Source organism: Bombina bombina, chromosome 6, assembly GCF_027579735.1.
Source record: "Bombina bombina isolate aBomBom1 chromosome 6, aBomBom1.pri, whole genome shotgun sequence".
NCBI lineage: Eukaryota > Metazoa > Chordata > Amphibia > Anura > Bombinatoridae > Bombina > Bombina bombina.
Genome location: NC_069504.1, coordinates 745,557,045 through 745,578,372, shown reverse-complemented (window position 1 = coordinate 745,578,372; position 21,328 = coordinate 745,557,045). Strand labels below are relative to the sequence as shown.

At 39.9% G+C, this 21,328-nt stretch overlaps 1 protein-coding gene across 1 annotated transcript in view; it reads left to right on the top strand.

The window, feature by feature from the left end:
- The window catches only part of POLB (DNA polymerase beta), a 143,572-nt gene extending 127,642 nt beyond the window's left edge, over positions 1-15,930 (top strand). Inside the window, exons 13-14 of the mRNA XM_053718003.1 lie at positions 663-802; positions 14,396-15,930. Coding sequence (XP_053573978.1) covers positions 663-802; positions 14,396-14,490 — 235 coding nt within the window. The 3' untranslated portion in view covers positions 14,491-15,930. The remainder of the gene's footprint in view (positions 1-662; positions 803-14,395) is intronic.
- The last annotated feature ends 5,398 nt before the right edge of the window (positions 15,931-21,328 follow it).

Sequence of the window (21,328 nt, the reverse complement as noted above, 5' to 3'; positions counted from 1 at the left end):
GTAAACAGTTTGTAATTGCAAGACATTTTTGTTATCTTGCTATATAATAACAAACAGGCAAGTTTTTTTTGTTTTTTTTTAAAAACAGATCATCTTGTTTGCTGCAATTATTTTTCATTAGCCATACTCCAGTCAGAACGTGCCTGATGTGGAGGAACCAATCTGGGCTTGAGTTTGCAGCTGAGAAGAGTAGTCACATACCTAATGTTAGTAGATGTGTGATGTTTAGGAGTTTTTTTTTATTGGTTAAAGCCAATCAGGAACTCGTATGTAGCAGGGTTTGCGTTTAGAAGTCTGCATTGTGCTTTCTCATTTCTAAAAATTAAGAGAATTGGTGAAATAATTTCTCAAAGTTGTTTTACTGAGCATAAGTAACACCTCAATGTGTTTAATGTCCCTTTAGAGTGATTAAACAGTGACTTTTTTATTGTAGCAGTTAATTTATAATGGTCTCTAACTGGCCTCAGAAGAGGAGATTAGGTAACATAATATTTTCAGGGGTTAAACACATGGTTATGTGCAAGCAATAGTGCAATAATAAATTGCTGTAACATCTTAGAACATTTTTTTGTGTCCTTTTATATCCCTTTAAGATTTTTTTCCCCTATGTTTTGTTAAATGCTATTTTGTGTTGTTGTTTTTTGTAATTTTTCTCAACCTAGGCTAATCCCAAAAGACCAGTATTACTGTGGAGTGCTCTATTTCACTGGCAGCGATATATTCAACAAGAACATGCGTACTCATGCACTGGAGAAGGGTTTCACCTTGAATGAATATACCCTACGTCCACTGGGAGTCACAGGTTTGTTAATTCCCTATCTAATTCCCTTTACTGTATTTTTATTGTTTAAAAGTTTTAGTTTTTTGTAATGGTCGTAAAAAAAAAAATCTGTCATGGAAATATATTTAAAAAGAACCCATATGGAAATGTTTTTAAAAGTCAGTTATGCAGTTTTAGAAGTTATATTTTATTCCTGTTATATTAATACACTTGCTCCTCTGTGATTACCTTGTATCTAAGCCTCTACAGTCTGACTGCCCCCTTATCTCAGTTCTTTTGACAGACTTGCATTTCTCCAACATTGGTGTGTCCGGTCCACGGCGTCATCCATTACTTGTGGGATATTCTCCTCCCCTACAGGGAAAGGCAAGGAGAGCACACAGCAGAGCTGTCCATATAGCTCCCCCTCTAGCTCCGCCCCCCAGTCATTCTCCTTGCCGCTCTGAACAAGTAGCATCTCCTCGGGGATGGTGAGGAGTTTGTGGTGTTAGTTGTAGTTTTTTATATCTTCTATCAAGAGTTTGTTATTTTAAAATAGTGCTGGCTTGTACTATTTACTCTACAACAGAAAAGTGATGAAGATTTCTGTTAAGAGGAATATGATTTTAGCACAAGTAACTAGAATCCATTGCTGTTACCACGCAGGACTGTTGAAACAAGAGAACTTCAGTTGGGGGTAACAGTTTGCAGACTCATCTGCTTCAGGTATGACTAGTCTCCTTCTAACAACACAGGCTAATGCTAGATGACAGTCATTTTTCCCCTCAGGGAAAACGGTAAGCCATTTTTCTTTCACCTCAGCAAAAAAGATAACAGGCTTCCCCTTTTTGATTTTTATGCTGGTAGACACTGTTAGGGGCAAAATCGATTGGTTTTTATTACAATATGATGGCAATTGAAATGTTTTATAAGCTCATATACACTTGGGAACGTTTTTTATTGATCTGGCATGTTTTAGACACCTAAATCTAGTCAGGAAGGCCCCTTCACTCTAGTGTGCTGAGGGAGGAAGCCTCATTTTGGTGCTTCAGCTGTGCAGTTGATTTCAAGGCAGTGCATGCAGTTTTCATGTGAGAGGGTCCTGTGACTCAGAAAGTGACTCCAGAAGGCTTATTTCTGTGGATGATTGACCCCTAAGGAAGGTAAAATGCTGCAGCAATACTGTAGCAGGGATTGTAGTGTATAAAAACGGTTAAATCCAACAATTAGCTCTGGTTTGCTTGTTTTAAGAGCTAGAGTCTTCATATTTGCTGTGCAATACTTTCTAAGCATTAAGACACTGGGGTCCAAATTTCATAAAAATCGGATATTGCCTTCATAGTTTTTTGAACATTCAGAAATAAAGTGTGTAATGTTATTATTTAAAGAGACAGTAACGTTTTTGTTTAAAATCGTTTTTATTGCATTGTTTGCCTGCCTAAATCTGTTTAACATGTCTATGCCATCAGATAACCTATGTTCTGTGTGTGTAGAGACAAATGTGTTCCCCCTTTGAGTGTTTGTGATAATTGTGCCATAGCGTCCAAACAAAATAAGGACAGCTCTGTTACATTTCATAATGTTGCCCAAGATAATTTATCTAATGAAGGTAGTGAGGATAATTCTACATCCTCTCCTTCTGTGTCTACACCAGCTTTGCCCGCGCAGGCGACACCTAGCGCGCCAGTGCTTATTTCTATGCAACAATTAACAGCAGTAGTGGATAATTCTATAGCAAATCTTTTATCCAAACTGCCAGCATTTCAGAGAAAGCGTGATTGTTCAGTTTTAAATACAGATAAAAAAAGGATGAACAATCAGACGCTGACGATGCCTTATCTATTTTACCCTCACATCAATCGGAATTGGCTGTGAGGGAAGGTCTGTCTGAGGGTGAAATTTCAGACTCAGGAAAAATTTCTCAACAGGCAGAACCTGATATAGTAGCATTTAAATTTAAGCTAGAACATCTCCGCGCTTTGCTTAAGGAGGTATTAGCTACTCTGGATGACTGTGATTCTGTAGTAGTACCAGAGAAGTTGTGCAAATTGGACAAATTTTTAGAGGTCCCAGTGCACGAAGACGCTTTCCAATACCCAAGAGGGTAGCGAGCATAGTGGATAAGGAGTGGGAGAAGCCAGGTGTACGCTTTGCCCCACCTCCTATATTTAAGAAAATGTTTCCCATAGTAGACCCTAGAAGGGACACATGGCAGACGGTCCCGAAGGTTGAGGGAGCTGTTTCAACACTAGCGAAGCGCACAACTATTCCTATAGAGGACAGCTGCGCTTTCAAAGATCCTATGGATAAAAATTGGAAGGATTGCTTAAAAAAGATTTTTGTTCAACAAGGGTTCATCCTTCAACCAGCTACGTGTGTTATTACTGTCACTTCAGCGGCGTCCTTTTGGTTCGAGGAACTAGAAAGGTCGCTCCAGAAAGAGACTTCCTATGAAGAAGTCATGGACAGAATTCACGCATTAAAGTTAGCTAATTCCTTTATATTGGATGCCGCTTTTCAAATAACGAAATTGGCGGCGAAAAACTCAGGTTTTGCTATAGTAGCGCGGAGGGCGCTTTGGCTAAAATCCTGGTCGGCAGATGTGTCGTCCAAGACTAAGTTACTTAATATTCCTTTCAAGGGTAAGACCCTTTTTGGGCCGGAATTGAAGGAAATTATTTCAGACATCACTGGGGGTAAGGGCCATGCCCTCCCACAGCATAGGCCTTTTAAGGCTAAGAACAAGTCTAATTTTCGTTCCTTTCACAATTTCAGGAACGGACCGGCTAATAACTCCACTGCCGCTAGACAAGAAGGTAACGCGGCCCAGCCCAAACCCGCTTGGAAGCCCATGCAAGGCTGGAACAAGGGTAAACAGACCAAGAAACCTGCTGCTGCTACCAAGACAGCATGAAGGGGTAGCCCCCGATCCGGGACCGGATCTGGTAGGGGGCAGACTATCTCTCTTCGCTCAGGCTTGGGCAAGAGATGTTCCGGATCCCTGGGTACTAGAAATAGTCTCCAAGGGATACCTGCTAGAGTTCAAGGGACTTCCTCCAAAGGGAAGATTCCACCTGTCTCACTTATCTTCAGACCAGATAAAGAAACAGGCATTCTTACATTGTGTAAGAGACCTATCAAAAATGGGAGTGATAAACCCAGTCCCCACCGGGGAACAAGGTCTAGGTTTTTACTCAAACCTGTTTGTGGTTCCCAAAAAAGAGGGAACTTTCAGGCCAATCCTGGATTTAAAGATATTAAACAATTTCCTCAGAGTTCCATCCTTCACGTGGCTCTTCCATTCGGTTTAGCCACCGCTCCCAGAATTTTCTCAAAGGTGCTAGGGTCCCTTCTAGCGGTCCTAAGGCCGAGGGGCATCGCTGTAGCACCTTATCTAGACGACATCCTAATCCAAGCGTCATTTCTTTCCAAAGCGAGGGCCCACACAGACATTGTGTTGGCTTTTCTCAGATCTCACGGGTGGAAGGTGAACATAGAAAAGAGTTCACTGTCACCGTCCACAAGGGTTCCGTTTCTGGGAACAATAATAGATTCTATGGAAATGAAGATCTTCCTGACAGAAGTCAGAAAGTTAAAGCTTCTAAACGCTTGTCAAGTTCTTCATTCTATTCCTCAACCCTCCATAGCTCGGTGCATGGAAGTAATAGGACTAATGGTCGCAGCAATGGACGTGGTTCCTTTTGCTCGAATTCATCTAAGACCATTACAGCTGTGCATGCTCAATCAGTGGAATGGGGACTATACAGACTTGTCTCCCCAAATTCAAGTAGACCAGGTAACCAGGGACTCACTTCTCTGGTGGTTGACCCAGGATCACCTGTCTCAGGGAATGAGTTTCCGCAGACCGGAGTGGGTCATTGTCACGACCGACGCCAGCCTCTTGGGGTGGGGCGCGGTCTGGGACTCCCTGAAAGCTCAGGGCCTATGGTCTCGGGAAGAGTCGCTTCTCCCGATAAACATTTTGGAACTAAGAGCAATATTCAATGCGCTCCTGGCTTGACCTCAGCTAGCGAAAGCCAGGTTCATAAGATTTCAGTCGGACAACATAACGACTGTTGCGTACATCAATCATCAGGGGGGAACAAAGAGTTCCCTAGCGATGAAGGAAGTAACCAAGATCATCCAATGGGCAGAGAATCACTCCTGCCATCTATCTGCTATTCACATCCCAGGAGTAGACAACTGGGAGGCGGACTATTTGAGTCGTCAGACTTTCCATCCGGGGGAGTGGGAACTCCACCCGGAGGTCTTTGCTCAGTTAACCCAATTATGGGGCATTCCAGACATGGATCTAATGGCGTCCCGTCAGAACGTCAAGATTCCTTGTTACGGGTCCAGATCCAGGGATCCCAAGGCGATTCTAGTGGATGCATTAGTGGCGCCTTGGTCGTTCAACCTAGCGTATGTGTTTCCACCGTTTCCTCTCCTTCCCAGGCTCATAGCCAGGATCAAACAGGAAAAGGCCTCGGTGATTCTGATAGCTCCTGCGTGGCCACGCAGGACTTGGTATGCAGACCTGGTGAATATGTCATCGGCTCCACCATGGAAACTACCTTTGAGACAGGATCTTCTAGTACAAGGTCCATTCGAACATCCAAATCTAGTTTCTCTGCAGCTGACTGCTTGGAAATTGAACGCTTGATTTTATCCAAACGTGGGTTTTCGAATTCTGTGACAGATACTCTGGTCCAAGCCAGAAAACCTGTGACTAGAAAGATTTACCATAAAATATGACGTAAATATTTCTGTTGGTGTGAATCCAAGGGATTCTCCTGGAGTAAAATAAAAATTCCAAGGATTCTCTCCTTTCTCCAAGAAGGTTTGGATAAAGGGTTGTCCGCTAGTTCTCTAAAGGGACAGATTTCTGCTTTATCTGTCTTGTTACACAAACGACTGGCAGCTGTGCCAGATGTACAAGCTTTTGTTCAGGCTTTGGTTAGAATCAAGCCTGTTTACAGAACCATGACTCCTCCTTGGAGTCTAAATTTAGTTCTTTCAGTTCTTCGAGGGGTTCCGTTTGAACCTTTACATTCCATAAATATTAAGTTATTATCTTGGAAAGTACTGTTTTTGGGTGCTATTTCTTCTGCTAGAAGAGTTTCTGAATTATCTGCTTTGCAGTGTAATCCACCCTATCTGGTTTTCCATTCAGATAAGGTTGTTTTGCGTACTAAGCCTGGTTTTCTTCCAAAAGTTGTTTCCAACAAGAATATTAACCAGGAAATAGTTGTTCCTTCTCTGTGTCCGAAACCAGTTTCAAAGAAGGAACGTTTATTACACAATTTAGATGTTGTTCGTGCTTTAAAGTTCTATTTAGAAGCAACAAAAGATTTTAGACAAACCTCATCCTTGTTTGTCGTTTACTCTGGTAAGAGGAGAGATCAAAAAGCTTCTGCTACCTCTCTCTCTTTCTGGCTAAAAAGCATTATCCGATTGGCCTATGAGACTGCCGGACGACAGCCTCCTGACCGAATCACAGCTCACTCTACTAGGGCTGTGGCTTCCACATGGGCCTACAAGAACGAGGCTTCTTTTGATCAGATATGTAAGGCAGCGACTTGGTATTCTCTGCACACTTTTGCCAAATTCTACAAATTTGATACTTATGCTTCTTCGGAGGCTATTTTTGGGAGAAAGGTTTTGCAAGCCGTGGTGCCTTCCATTTAGGTAACCTGATTTGCTCCCTCCCTTCATCCGTGTCCTAAAGCTTTGGTATTGGTTCCCACAAGTAATGGATGACGCCGTGGACCGGACACACCAATGTTGGAGAAAACAGAATTTATGCTTACCTGATAAATTACTTTCTCCAACGGTGTGTCCGGTCCACGGCCCGCCCTGGTTTTCCTAATCAGATTGAAAATTTTTTTTGTCTTTATACACTACAGTCACCACGGCACCCTATAGTTTCTCCTTTTTCTCCTAACCGTCGGTCGAATGACTGGGGGGCGGAGCTAGAGGGGGAGCTATATGGACAGCTCTGCTGTGTGCTCTCCTTGCCTTTCCCTGTAGGGGAGGAGAATATCCCACAAGTAATGGATGACGCCGTGGACCGGACACACCGTTGGAGAAAGTAATTTATCAGGTAAGCATAAATTCTGTTTTTAGCCAATCAGTGCTGACTCATAAATATGTCAGTGGGAGTGAGCACAATGTTATATATTTGGCACACATGAACTAGCGCTGTCTGGCTGGGAAAAGCTGTTAAAATGCAGTGAGATACAAGGCAACCTTAAATGGCGTCAAAATCAGTTTATGAATACCAAGAGAACCAAATTTTATGATAAAAGTTGTTTAAAATTGCATGTCCTATCTGAATCATTAAAGTTTAATTTTTAATTGACTGTCCCTTTAAAGGGAAAATATTTTTGTTTTTAAACAAATGTGGTAGTGTTATCCCTAAGTTAAACATTTTGCAACATACATTAATCAAATATTATAAACAATTTTAGAGATATGTTTATTTTAAAAATATATTAATTCCACTGCCACCAAAAAACAACGGAATTTAACTCCAATAAATCAGAGTCGCACGACTCGCCTGGATTTCGGAGCGTGCACACATCAGTGATTCTGCAGCCTCTGTGAGTTCAGGCTGCAGCGTTCTACTCACATGTTCCTCAAACTCGCTCCCCATTTTAGAGGTGTTTGGAAATTTTGATGCAAGGCACTATTTAACTGAGTTTAAAATAAGGATTTAAGATACTTACAATTTTTTAAAATAAATATTATAGATATTATTAGTGAGATCTTTAATTGCTTTTATTATGGTCCTTTAATTAAAATACCTGAACCTGCTGAATAAAATGTGCTATGCCTGTTGAGTTTTTTTGTTTTTGACTAACAATGGCAATGTGGAGTTGTGCTTTTCAGCCAGTAAATATTAATATTGCCGTATCCATTGTAAACCGACACGCATTTACTGTTTCATTGTGAATTTAAAAAGTTTTTTTTATTTATTATATATATTTTTAAAATAGAAACCAAGGACCCCGTTTATTAATATTCAGACAAAGGTCCCAGGCAGGGAACCTGTCACCCCAAGTTAATGCAGAGCAAGGCAGCCTCTGCTCCCCGCATTTAACATTGCACAAGCAAATGCTTGCGCATCTCTATCCCTGCACTTGCGCTACATTTTTTGAATCACCCTAGGTGGATCTGTCCAGGGTAATTTAAATTTACCACCTCAGGGGCGGCATAGAGCAAGGTTCTTCAAACCACAGGTCGGGACCAATTATTGGGTTGCAACACCATGTTTACTAGGTTGCGACATATGTGTATTGTAGAAGAGTGTGTATGTGTTGTAGAAGAGTGTGTATGTGTTGTAGAAGAGTGTGTATGTGTTGTAGAAGAGTGTGTATGTGTTGTAGAAGAGTGTGTATGTGTTGTAGAAGAGTGTGTATGTGTTGTAGAAGAGTGTGTATGTGTTGTAGAAGAGTGTGTGTGTGTGTTGTATGAGAGTGCATGTGTGGTGTGTGAGTGTTATTACTTTTTTAAAATCAGGAATCACACACATTTTACTCACTTTGCCAAAAATTACAGCTATCTTGTTGTATATTACAGAAATTTTCAAACCAAGCATAAAAATAGGTTTGCAAACATATTCGGTATCATTGCACTGGGTCTTGGGGGGGAAAAAACCCTGGCATAGAGGTTTGGAAGCAGTAGTCTTGTGGTTGTGGACTCGCATGAACAAGCCTGTACCAGTAGAGGTCGGAAACTGCATCTGCGGCATTATAAATGGAGCCAAAAGAGTTGCACTTGTCAAGGGTATCCAGATATTCTTGAACTATAGGATTTATCTTCCTAAAGGGACATTTAATACCTTATGATTTGGGTGTTTAAAAAAATAATATTGTACTCATTTGTAACCGTGGTTTTCAAAATGCTGCAAATTGCCTAAAGGAAAGTTTGAAAACCAAGGTTACAGATTTTGCTGTTTGGCCTCTTTAAGGAACATGGGATGAGCACAAAAGCATTTGTTTAATGTCCTTAAACCTTATGACGTTCTATTTCGTCCTAACCGTGCTGGGCTTTAGCACCGTTAGGACGAAATACAACGTCCTAACAGTTTGGCTGTCCTGAAGCCAACGGTGCTTCCAGGATTCGATTGCGGCCTGGAGGGCGTGCCTAGCGTCATAGGGACGCCCCCTGACCCAATCCCATCATTGAAATCTCGTGATTGGGTGCACGATCGCAGGATTTCAATTTGTTTACATCGGAACATTGTTCCGATGTAGACAACATAACCCTGTTGTTAAAGGGGCAGTCTACACTAAAATTGTTATTGTTTGTAAAGATAGATAATGCCTTTACTACCCATTCCCCCGCTTTGCACAACCAACACAGTTATATTTATATACTTTTATAACATTTATACCTCTAAATTTCTGCCTGTTTCTAAGTCACAATAGACATCCTCTTATCACATGCTTTTGTATTTGCTTTACGCAACTTTATGTTGACGTCCGGGGAGTTATTTAAAGGATTACTTTCTTTTACGATTTTGAATACAAACTACGAACATATTATATTTCATAATCATATATTGAAACTTACTGACCAATATTTTCATAAAAACGAATCATCCAAACGTTTTATATTTCATATTTCTTATTCGGCCATGACGTCACCTTTTCCAACCCACAAGTTTTGGCACTACGTGTTGAAAATCACTAACCTATCAAATTGCGATTTTATGCATATCATTAGCTGCATATTCGTTCCTATTAAGCATGCGCATAAATATGCCACTACTCCACCCTTACGGAAAAAGTCACCAGGACAGGTATCGAGTTTATATCACTTACCCGGTGAGGGATAGCATAGCCATTAGGCACACCATCTACCTCCATCCGAGCAGGGGTTGTGATTTCACTCCCACTAAACTTTGTATGTGGACAGATACCCGAGTGACTATATGTACGAGTAATTGTTTGTGGCTTTTTAAGATTTTTTTTTATCTGGTTTTAAATAAATGCGTTTTACCTAAAGCAGCAGTCTGCAATTGGTGTTATACTGGGTACCTGGCAGTATAAAACCAGGTGTGCGTCTAAACCTAGAATCTGGCTGGCTCTATCAAGTGTGAGTAACCCCTTGGCGGGACTACAGGGGTGAATATTATCTACCTTTTTAAAAAATGTATTGCACTATATCCAGACTTTTTGCTTACTATAGAAACTATTCAGTTTCAACGTCTTATCTCTTGCCAACTATTTAGTGGTGGTTACGATGCAGAGTCTTTTGACAAGGCTAAGGTATGTTCAAATATTGGTCATGGAGCTTGCAGCTATATCCCTTCTTCTGTAGAATCGATGATATAGTCCTTGAATGCATATTTAAGTAGGCAACCCATCAGGCCCGGTATATCAGTAAGGTTTATTAACATTTTCTTACCTCCCTATGGTTAACTCACTCAACAGGGAGACATGGAGGCCCACTTTGAGTGCCCGTATGAGAGAAAGAAAGAAGGAAACAGTCTGAGACTAGAATCGGTTAAGGGTGGTGGGAAAGGGGTGGGGTATATGGGGGAAAAAAATAAAATAATAATCTGCAGAGTCCAGTAGGTTTTTGAGTTCTCCCACTCAGAATAGTGGTCAGGTCCATGAGCCCCCAAACCGCATCTAGGGGCCTCTACCTTCCCATATTAATTGCATGTATTCGTGCGTGACTAATTTACCAATTTTCAGGTAGTGATATCTCTCCAGCCCGAGCAGGTCTCTTGTCCGGTTCCTCCACTCCTCCAGACTCGGAACTTGTAGCTTCTTCCAGTGTTGGGGTATAAGGCACTTGGCACAATTCAGCATTAGGAGGAATAGGCGTTGTTTGGCCTCCTCCTTAATTTTGGGGAGGTTATGATAAATTAAATAGTGTGGGTTGGGAGGTATGATTATATTCAGAAGTCTGCTGCCCTCACTAAATACGTTATCCCAAAAGGGGTGTAATAGAGGGCAAGTCCACCAGATGTGAAGGAGGGTTCCTCCCCGCACCCCAATACCGCTGGTATTGGGGTAGATTCTTTTCAGCCTTTGTGGGGTCAGATACCATCGACTGAGGAATTTATAATGCATCTCCTGGAACCTCAAGGAGACCGATGCTTTTTTGGCTTTATCAAATATTTTAAGCTAAGTTTTGGCGTCAATCTCCAAACCTAGATCTCTGTTCCAGGCTTCTGCATATGTTGGAAGTATTGTTTCGTCTTTTACAATCAACATTCTATAAATAATTGAGATCAAGTGACTCGGGGTGTGTCCCGATGTGCATAACGCCTCAAAGAATGTGTTTTGTCTCGTGAAGGAGTCTTTCGCCTTGTGCGTGTGAAAGAAATGGTGAAACTGGGCCACTCGGAACCAGGAGGAGAACAGTCATGCATCCAACATGGCAAATTCACCCTGGGTCTTTATCTTCCTCTGGTGAAGGGCATTTGCAACGATCGCTTCCGAAAGAGGATAGGAGGAGCCTGGGACGTGAGCTTTAATTGCTATGCCCAAGTCTGGGTTGTCACGCATTGGAGTATTAGGCGACTGAACAGATGAGATTCGGCTCTCCCGGCAAACCACTCTGTCCCAATCCTGGAAGATATCCTTGAGTAATGGATAAAGCTGCAACTGTTTTGGTCAGTTTGCTGGGGAAACCCATGCGAGCAAGCCCACATTTCCCCTCAGTAGGATCTCATCATCTATTTCTATCCATGCCCTATCAGCTTGGCAGCGACACAGTTCCACCAGTCTCTGCATGCTGATGGCTCTGCAGTATTCTTCAAGCTTGGGGACTCCCAGGCCCCCCCGACACCTAGGGTGATAGTTCTTTTACAAACTCTTGGTCTCAGTCCATTCCAGATGTAGGACTCAATTGCGGACTGTATTTGACAGATATAATGAGATGCTGACGCAAGGGGGATGGTCTGCATTATGTATAACACCCTAATATAATGAGATGCTGACGCAAGGGGGATGGTCTGCATTATGTATAACACCCTAGGTAGAATATTCATTTTTACCACATGTATGTGTCCCAGCCATGATATGGTTTTATTCTTCCAGTTCGCCAAGTCTCTCAGGACCTCATCTCTAATACTTTTGTAGTTCAAGTTGACTAACTCTGCGACAGAGGGGGTCAATGTAATACCCAAGTATTTTAATTGGCTCTGTGCAATCTTTAATGGACACTGCATCCGCAGGGCATCCATAACATTAGCCGATTCCCGTGATGCCCAACATCTCCGATTTTTGTGGGATTTAAAAGGAAATTGGACACCCTGCTATATGCCTCTATCTCCACTAGGCATGCTTGTAGAGAAGGGACGGTATCAGTCAGGGTAAAAAGGACATCATCAGCATACATTGATCTTTATACCTTTGATGTTAACGTTGGAGCGAATCTTGCAACCCAAGACTACCATTGAGAGCGGGAATATGAGGGGTGACAATGGGCACCCCTGTCTCATGCCATTGGAAATCCGGAATGTTCTGGAAAACATGCCATTCACTCGAACTCTCGCATTCGGCGAGGAGTATAAAGAAAATATCCTATTGATTATGCTCTGACCGAGTCCCGTCTTTTGCAGGGTAAGACGCAGAAACAGCCAATTGACCCTATCAAACGCCTTCTCGGCGTCCGTAGACACTTGTTTCAGCGGTACCGAGTTGGCGCATGCATGCGTCATGAGCTGTATGATCTTGATGGTATTATCCCGTGCCTCTCTTGAGGGAATAAATCCCACTTGGTCTGTGGAGACAAGTCGTGGCATATATCTATTTAATCGGGTGGCTAAGATCTTGGCGAGTATTTTGATGTCGGAGTTAAGCAATGATATAGGCCTGTAACTACTCGGCTGGTTCTCGGGTTTGTCCGGTTTAGGTATTACTGTAATGAATGCCTCTAGCATCGTGTTTACTAAGGTCGGCAACTCAGATAGTTGGTTAAAGGTCTGAAGCAGATATGGTACCAGCGCATTACAAAATGTCTTATAGTATCTAGCCCCAAACCTGTCTGGGCCTGGACTTTTGCCTGTCGGGAGTTCTTTAATGGCACGTGATATTTCCTCTGCTGTGAAAGGGGCCTCCAGTTGTTCCGATTCTTCCTTTGTGAGCTTCGGCAAGTTCACTTCGGATAGATAAATAATAGATTGCTCAGTGGGAGGCATGTTTAACTATGTATTTCTAATAAGATGTTAAGAATAAAAATAGAATAAATAGTAAGATTGCTTATTACTTAGGTGATTCTACAAAAGTACACAGCTTAACTGTAAAATGTATACTCTTTATCTATGTATTTCTAATAAGCAGTTCAGAAAACATAAATACGATAATTATTAATATTGCTCGTTATTACTAGGGTGATTCCATAAAATTCACGGCTTAACTGTAAATTATTTACACTGTAACTTGTATTTATAAGAAGCTGTTAAGAATATAATAATACAATAAGTATTATCATTGCTCGTTATTACTAGGGAGATTCTAGTACACGACTTACCTGTCAAAATGCTGCTCAATCTTGTGATGTCTGATCGATAGAGCGGGTCTACTATGTTCCAGCCCGTCTTTCAGGGAGTGGCGTTTGCGGTGACGTCGCGCAAACTTGCGAATAGCAAATTTTTTTTTTAAGCGCCATTTTGAAACATAGGTATTATACACGGATTGGAAAGGAGCGAATGATACCCACGGAGTGGGTTTGGAAATCAATAAGATTAGAAAAGAAGATTGCGGATAAACGGTGAATATATGGTTATGAGATGATAATGAGAAAAGCCTTATTTGGGATAGTTAATTTGTAATAGGCATAGTAAATTTTTACTTACAGTGACCCTTTAAGCTTTAGCACAACACAGTAATAAATGCAAGTCAATAGATAATAAATAAAATGTCATGTGATCAGGGGGCTGTCAGAAGATGCTTAGATACAAGGTAATATCAGAGGTAAAAAGTATATTAATATAACTGTGTTGGTTGTGCAAAAATGGGGAATGGGTAACAAAGGGATTATCTATCTTTTAAAACAATACATTTTTTAATGTAGACTGTCCCTTTAAGTAGATAAATCATGTAGTTCAGGAATATTTGGAAACCGTTGATCAATTATTTACTGTATATTGTATGAAAAATAGAAATACAAATATTGTACAATGTACAGTGCCCAAAACAAACCTGTAGCAAATTGTAGGACTCCAGTCCTGTATTAAAGGGACAGTCTAGTCAAAATTTTATCATCATATTTGCTTTGTTCTTTTGGTATTTTTTGTTGAAAGCTAAACCTAGATAGGCTCATATGATAATTTCTAAGCCCTTGAAGGCTGCCTCTTATATCAGTGCATATTGACATTTTTTTCACTAGACAGTGCTAGTTCATGTGTGCCAGATAACATTGTGCTCACTCACATGGAGTTATTTATGATTCAGTACTGATTGGCTAAAATGCAAGTCTTTCAAAAAAACTGAAATACGGGGGCAGTTTGCAGAGGCTTAGATACAAAGTAATCATAGAGGTAAAAAGTGTATTAATATAACTGTGTGGGTTATACAAAACTGGAGAATGGGTAATAAAGGGATTCTCTATCTTTTTAAACAATAAAAATTCTGTCCCTTTAACATTACTTTTTTTTTACCCCCTCTATAGGGTTAGCTGGGGAGCCTCTCCCTGTTGACAGCGAGAAGGACATTTTTGACTACATCCAGTGGAAGTACCGTGAACCAAAGGAAAGAAGCGAGTGAGACTCTTTCACCAATACAGTTCCTTCTGCAATGCTGTAAAGTTCACCAAATAATCTGAGATAAACTACTGGCCTGTTGAGAAAACATCCATTACTAAAAACATTGATAGTATCAGAAATGTGTGTAATACTTTCTAATGCCGGGAACATGTGAACGAATAAAAGTGCTGTGTTTTTAAGAGGTATAATGCGAAGTGCATGCATGTTGTAGGTTTGTAAGTATGAGATATTAATGTAGCGTAAAAGAGAGGGGTTGTGAAGATACCCTATGATAATATAGTGTGTATTTTATCATAAGAAAACGGTATTAAAAGGACAGTGTACCCTAAATTTTCCCCCTATATTTTGTTCCCAATGGTCCATTTCACTTGCTGAAATGTATTAAAATAGTTTGCAAAAAGAAAATTTATATTTATTTTGATATTTGAAATAGCTGATTTTGTCACTGTATCCCTACCTATACTGAAAGTTTCTATATTTGAGTATTGGCTATAGAAAAGTTGTGCCAGCAGAATAATTTACACTCCCAGTGGGGGTTATGAGAAAAAATGATATAAAAACAAAATTTATGCTTACCTGATAAATTTATTTCCGTGAATGGAGAGTACACAATTTCATTCCAATTAAAAATTATATAAAATGTTAATTCTCTTTAAGTATTGGCATTTGGCATACAGATAGATAATATAAAGAAACACGTGTGTACACAAAGTGATAAAATAAAGAGATCTGATTTCCCTGATTTTTCAAAGAGCAAAACCACCTATTTTATCTAAAATAAAAAAAAACCAAAAGAAGCAGTTTCTCATACATTTTATACTCTGCAGCTGGTAATACGAGTCATTGGAAACGCATTAAGGGTAAACTTACAGGACACTGTCCCTTTAAGATAGATTATTTATTTAAATAAGTTAGTGTCTTATCTCAAAATGAATTGTTATACTGTAATTTAAACTGTGATCATGTGCGTAAGACACGCTGCTGTCTTATAATTGTTTTTTTAATACATTCTTTAAAATATACCAAAACTCGTTTACCCTACTATGCAGAATAATGCATAGATACTGTCTGTTTTTAGACACTTCCTCTGTATTTATCTTTATATAAATATTTGTTTCGCATTTTTAGCCCAATATTGTGTTTTACAGGAAATTATATTATATACGTAATATAGCTGTTTATCGGCTCTCTCATGTCAGGATTTCGGGGCATTTGATGAAACAATGTAAATTCATGTTATTTTAAATAAAGTTTTCTTTAGCCTTATTTAAGGTGCTCTATAAAGAGATTAGAGCTACAAAAACAAGTATTTTAATTTTATGTTGTTAAGAGTGAGTGGTTTTCTTGTAATTTTTATTATAACATAGGCTATGTCTGTTACAATTTTTTTTTATTTTTTTTTATGTGAAATGGAGAAAACAATAAATTATATTGGGCTATTTTTTATGTGTCCTGCTTTTATAAACAGTCCGAATATATCCACAACATTATACTTTATTCATATCTTAGTATCTTAAAACTGAAGAACCTTGGATTTGGATAAGCATATAATGCATATGCTTGTATTGATCCTCATTGGTTGCTATATATAAAAAAAATATATATGTTTTCACAATTTATTATGTCAGTTTCTTCATTCTCTGGCTCAAATTATGTGGGGGGATTTGAAGATTCTAGGGAACCTATAGGAGAAGCCTAAAGAAAAAATCAGCATTTAAATGTTCAATATTTATAAGCATTTAGAAATGGAGGTTTTGTTTATCACATAGATAGATATCTACTAAATGATGAAAAAGTTAATGCATAGCAAAAATCTAACGTAATATGAGCATGCCCAGATGATATTTTTAGTACTGGATTATTATTATTATACCGCTAAACAAAACTAATGATATATTACTTTCTTAATTGGACTGGGAACACCCAATCCTGTTACATATCTTGTTTTCATATTTTTATCCAACCCATACACAAGAAAGGAATTTGGGTTCTGAACTTTTTTTTTTTTTTTATCTCTTTTTGATATTTTACTTTTTTCTTTTGTTATTCAGAAAGATACTTCTATTGTCTAATTTTTGTTCTCTTGAGATCCTTTGTTGAAAGGGATAACTAGGTAGACTCAGGAGGTGCTGATTGATGGCTGTACATATATGCCTCTTGTTATTGGGTTTGTTAGCTCCCAGTAGTGCATTGCTGCTTCTTCAACAAAGGATACCAAAAGAATGAAGCAAATTATACAATAGAAGGAAGTTGAAAGTTGTTTAAAATTGAATTCTCTGTCTGAATCAGGAAATAAAAAAATGTGGGTTTTATGTTCCTTTAAAGTTTCTTGGTACACGTTCTAAGTATATGTGGAGAACAACGGTATTGAAGGGGTTTATTAACCCCTTCAGTACCATTAATTTCAGAGAAAAACTTAGTACCAAAGTACCAGAGAAATTTTTAGCAATGTTGCTATCACTCCATTTAAACAAAACAAGCCTTTTTTTTTACCTATCAAAACTATATAGGTATATTTCATGCTGCCAAATTCGAGATATATATATATATATATATATATATATATATATATATATATATATATATATATATATATATATATATTAAAAAAATTATTTAAATAAATTTCATAGATATGGGCACTCACATGATTTAACATATAATACAAGTTTTATTGTAGATAATGTTTAAAGGGTCGATGTTTCGGCTTTAAATCAGGCCTTTTTCAAGACATGTCCTAATTTACAAACCACGCTTGTGCCTCTGATTAGAAGGACATGTTATCTTAAAAAAGGCCTGATTTAAGGACGAAACGTTGACCCTTTAAACATTATCTACAATAAAACTTGTATTATATGTTAAATCCTGTGAGTGCCCATATCTATGAAATTTCTATATAAACCGTAACTTTGGACTGCACCCAGGTCACTTGTGGATTACATAAGGTGGAGTGCTTGGTATACAATACTGTACTATATACTGATATATATATATATATATATATATATATATATATATATATATATATATTAGGAATTATTGTTAGCATGACTAGCGCCATCTTGTTCTTCGCCGCCATTTTGTCTTAGGCATCCATCTTGTGTAATGAATCTTTTATTATAGTGGTTTATTATGTAGTAAGAAATATGCTGATGTTAGGGAGACTTGCATAGATATAATAGCCCTGAGAATGACCCTGACGATGTGCTTGGATGCATTGTTATCTCTACAAGATGTCAAACGGCTGTGATTTGTGCTGGGCTAGGAGGCCCAGTTACTGTTATCTGTAGTTAGGTATTTCTGTAGAAATGACTCCCTAACACTCCTTTTCTTCCAATTATATTTTAAATGAGTTTCTTTGTTCTTATAGAAATACTATGTGAAATGATGTAATTATGAATACGTCACTTGTTAAACCTATATGCTGTAATTCTTGGCTATAAAACAGTGCCTTTCAACTGGAAATAAACAGAATAGCTTTTGGAATCATAGCTGCGTGGTCTGAAATCTATTCTCCTGGACGTCCTGAACAGATAAGTACTAATTTCCAGCTGGTATGGTGTGCCCGATGCCCAGTCTGGAACTGACACCCCCCTCCTGAAACCAACACGTAACAATATATATATATATATATTTATTTTCTTTCTAATGACACAGTGAGTCCACGGATCATCTTAATTACTGTTGGAAATATCACTCCTGACCAGCAGGAGGAGGCGGCAAAGAGCGCCACAGCAAAAACTGTTAAATACAACTCCACCTAACCACAATCCCCAGTCATTCTCTTTTGCTTGTATCAGTTGCAAGGAGGGGTAAAGTTAGGTGTCTGATTCTTCAATCAAGAGTTTGTTATTTTTAAGCAGAGCAAGTTTGCTCTGGTTTTCTTTGGGGTTTAGCCGTAGTCCATGTCAGTCTCTTCAGTAGAGCAAGTGGTGGCTTTTAAGCATTTGGGAACTTGTGGGGTATAATCCCCACTGGGCCTCCCAAGTAATTTCATGCTGCCCTTGGTTGAAAGTTTGAGTAAGTTTACTCAGCCTTTTCTTTTTTTCCACAGGTCCATGTGAGGTAGGAAGCCCCTCTCATACCAAGTGTGCTGTCCTGTTGCCGGACAGATTTTTGAGGTAAGTACCTATTTCTTTCCCTGTTTTAATATAGGAGAATTTGGCACTTTGACAGTTAATATTGTCTAAATATACAATCAGCCTTCTAGGTTAATGGTTTATTGTATGGCAGTTTTGCAGGCACTGGTGATGTTTGGAGGCTCAGTTTATGTTACTTTGGTGTACATGTTTTTTGTTTGTGTATTAATGGCTACCGGGAGGTTTGTTAGGCCACACCCACAATAGGCGGTCTTATCTGAGATAGCAAGGACGTTTTAGTGCCCTTTTTTTTAGCTGTTTCCTGTTGTTCCTGGATGTTGCAGCTCTGTTGCATAGCTCCTCAGAGGTGGTTCAGCATTCTCTCTGGTGCGGCTGTGTGGGGGTCCGGATCATTTTCTGACTTTGTTTCCGGCAGCAAGGAGGTCAGGTAGGCATCTCAGCAGAGCTTGCTGAGGTGTGGAGGTTGCCTGTTGTCTTTTTGTGGGGCTTCTGCTCTGTTTATATTTAAGTTTCTGTCTGAATTTCAGGGACTATAACGTTTGTGTCTCTTTTTGCATTCATTTTGTGAAAAATTGTTGCTGCAAGATTTATTGTGCAGTTTAAGAATTTTTTAGAGAAAAAAAAAAGTCTGTTTAAAATTTAAAGGGACAGTAACGTTTTTTTGTTTCATTAAAATTCTGATTTGAACTTAGAATTTTTTTATTAAGGTTTTTTCCTTTGGAATAAGATGGACCAAGAGGCCCTGCAAGCTGTTGCTTGTTCTCTAAGTCCTAAGCTTTTGTCTATTCCTTACAAGGGTAAGACCTTGTTTGGGCCTCTAAGGGGCATTCTCTTCCTCAGGATAAAAGAAATAAACAGAAGGGTCGGCAGAGTAATTTTCATTCCTTTCATAACATCTCTGGTAAATCTTCCTCTTCTTCCTCCAAGCAGGAACAGTCCAAGCCATCTTGGAAGTCAAACCAGTCTTGGAATAGGGGAAGCAGCCCAGGAAGCCTATTGCTGACTCAAGATCAGCATGAAGGGTCTGCCCCCGATCTGGGAATGAATCTTGTGGGGGGCAGACTCTCTATCTTCGATCAAGCTTGGATTCGAGATGTTCAGGATCCCTGGGTGGTAGATATCTTGTCCCAGGGTTTCAAACTAGAGTTCAAGAATTTTCCTTCCAGAGGCAGGTTTCTTCTCTCCAGGTTATCTGTAAACCAGATAAAAGGAGAGGCGTTCTTACGTTGTGTTCAGAATCTTTCCGACATGGGAGTGATAGTTCCTGTTCCTGTTCCGGTTCAGGAACAGGCTCTGGGTTTTTATTCCAATCTCTTTGTCGTTCCAAAAAGGAGGGAACTTTCAGACGTATTTTAGATCTCAAGACTGTAAACAAGTTTCTCAGGGTTCCGTCTTTCAAGATGGAAACTATTCGTTCCATTCTTCCTTTGGTTCAGGAAGGTCAGTTCATGACCACAGTGGATCTAAAGGATGCGTATCTGAATATTCCCATTCACAGGGATCGTCTCAGGTTACTAAGATTTGCATTTCTAGACAAACATTTTCAGTTTGTAGCTCTTCCTTTTTGGTCTGGCAACAGCTCTCAGAATTTTTTCAAAGGTCCTGGGAGCATTGTTGGCGGTGCTTCGATTAAATGGTGTTGCAGTGGCTCCTTATCTGGATGATATTCTAGTTCAGGCTCCATCTTTTCAACTAGCAAACTCCCACACAGAGGAGTTGTTGTCTTTTCTGCACTCCCACAGTTGGAAGGTGAATTTAGGAAAAAGTTCCTTAATTCCGGCTACAAGAGTGGTATTTTTGGGGACCATTATAGATTCTCTAAAGATGAAGTTTTTTCTGACAGAAGCAAGAAAGTCAAAGATTTTCAATACGTGTCTTGCTCTTGTCTCTCTTCCTCTGCCGTCAGTGGCTCAGTGCATGGAGGTTATTGGTCTGATGGTTTCAGTCATGGACATCATTCTGTTTGCTCGGTTCCATCTCAGACCTCTGCAGTTATGCTTGCTCAGGCAGTGGAACGGGGATTATGCAGATCGATCTCCAAAGATTGTTCTAGATCAGATGTCCAGAGATTCTCTTCCATGGTGGTTGTCTCAGGAAACTTGCTTTCGCAGACCTGCCTGGGTGATTGTGACCACAGATGACAGTTTGCTGGGCTGGGGTGCTGCCTGGGGTTCATTAAAGGCTCAGGGTCTATGGACTCGGGAGGAGTCGGTTCTTCCAATAAATGTTTTGGAACGGAGAGCAATTTTCAATGCTCTTCTAGCCTGGCCTCAGCTAGCTTTAACCCAGTTTATCAGGTTTCAGTCGGGCAACATAACGTCAGTGGCTTACATCAATTATCAGGGAGGAACTCAGAGTTCCTTGGCCATGACAGAGGTAGCCAAGATTATTCAGTGGGCGGACATTCACAACTGTTGTCTGTCTGCTATCCACATTCCAGGGGTGGACAATTGGGAAGCGGATTTTCTGAGCAGGCAGACTTTTCATCCGGGGGAGTGGGAACTTCATCCAGAGGTATTTTCCAGCTTGATTCTCAGTTGGGGGCAGCCGAAGTTGGATCTCACGGAATCTCGTCAGAATGCCAAGCTCCTGAGGTACGGGCCGAGGTCAAAGGGTCCTCAGGCTATTCTGATAGATGCTCTGGCAGTTCCTTGGACTTTCAGTCTGGCATATGTGTTTCCTCAGTTTGCTCTTCTTCCTCGGGTCATTGCTCGGGTCAAACAAGAGAGGACATCGGTG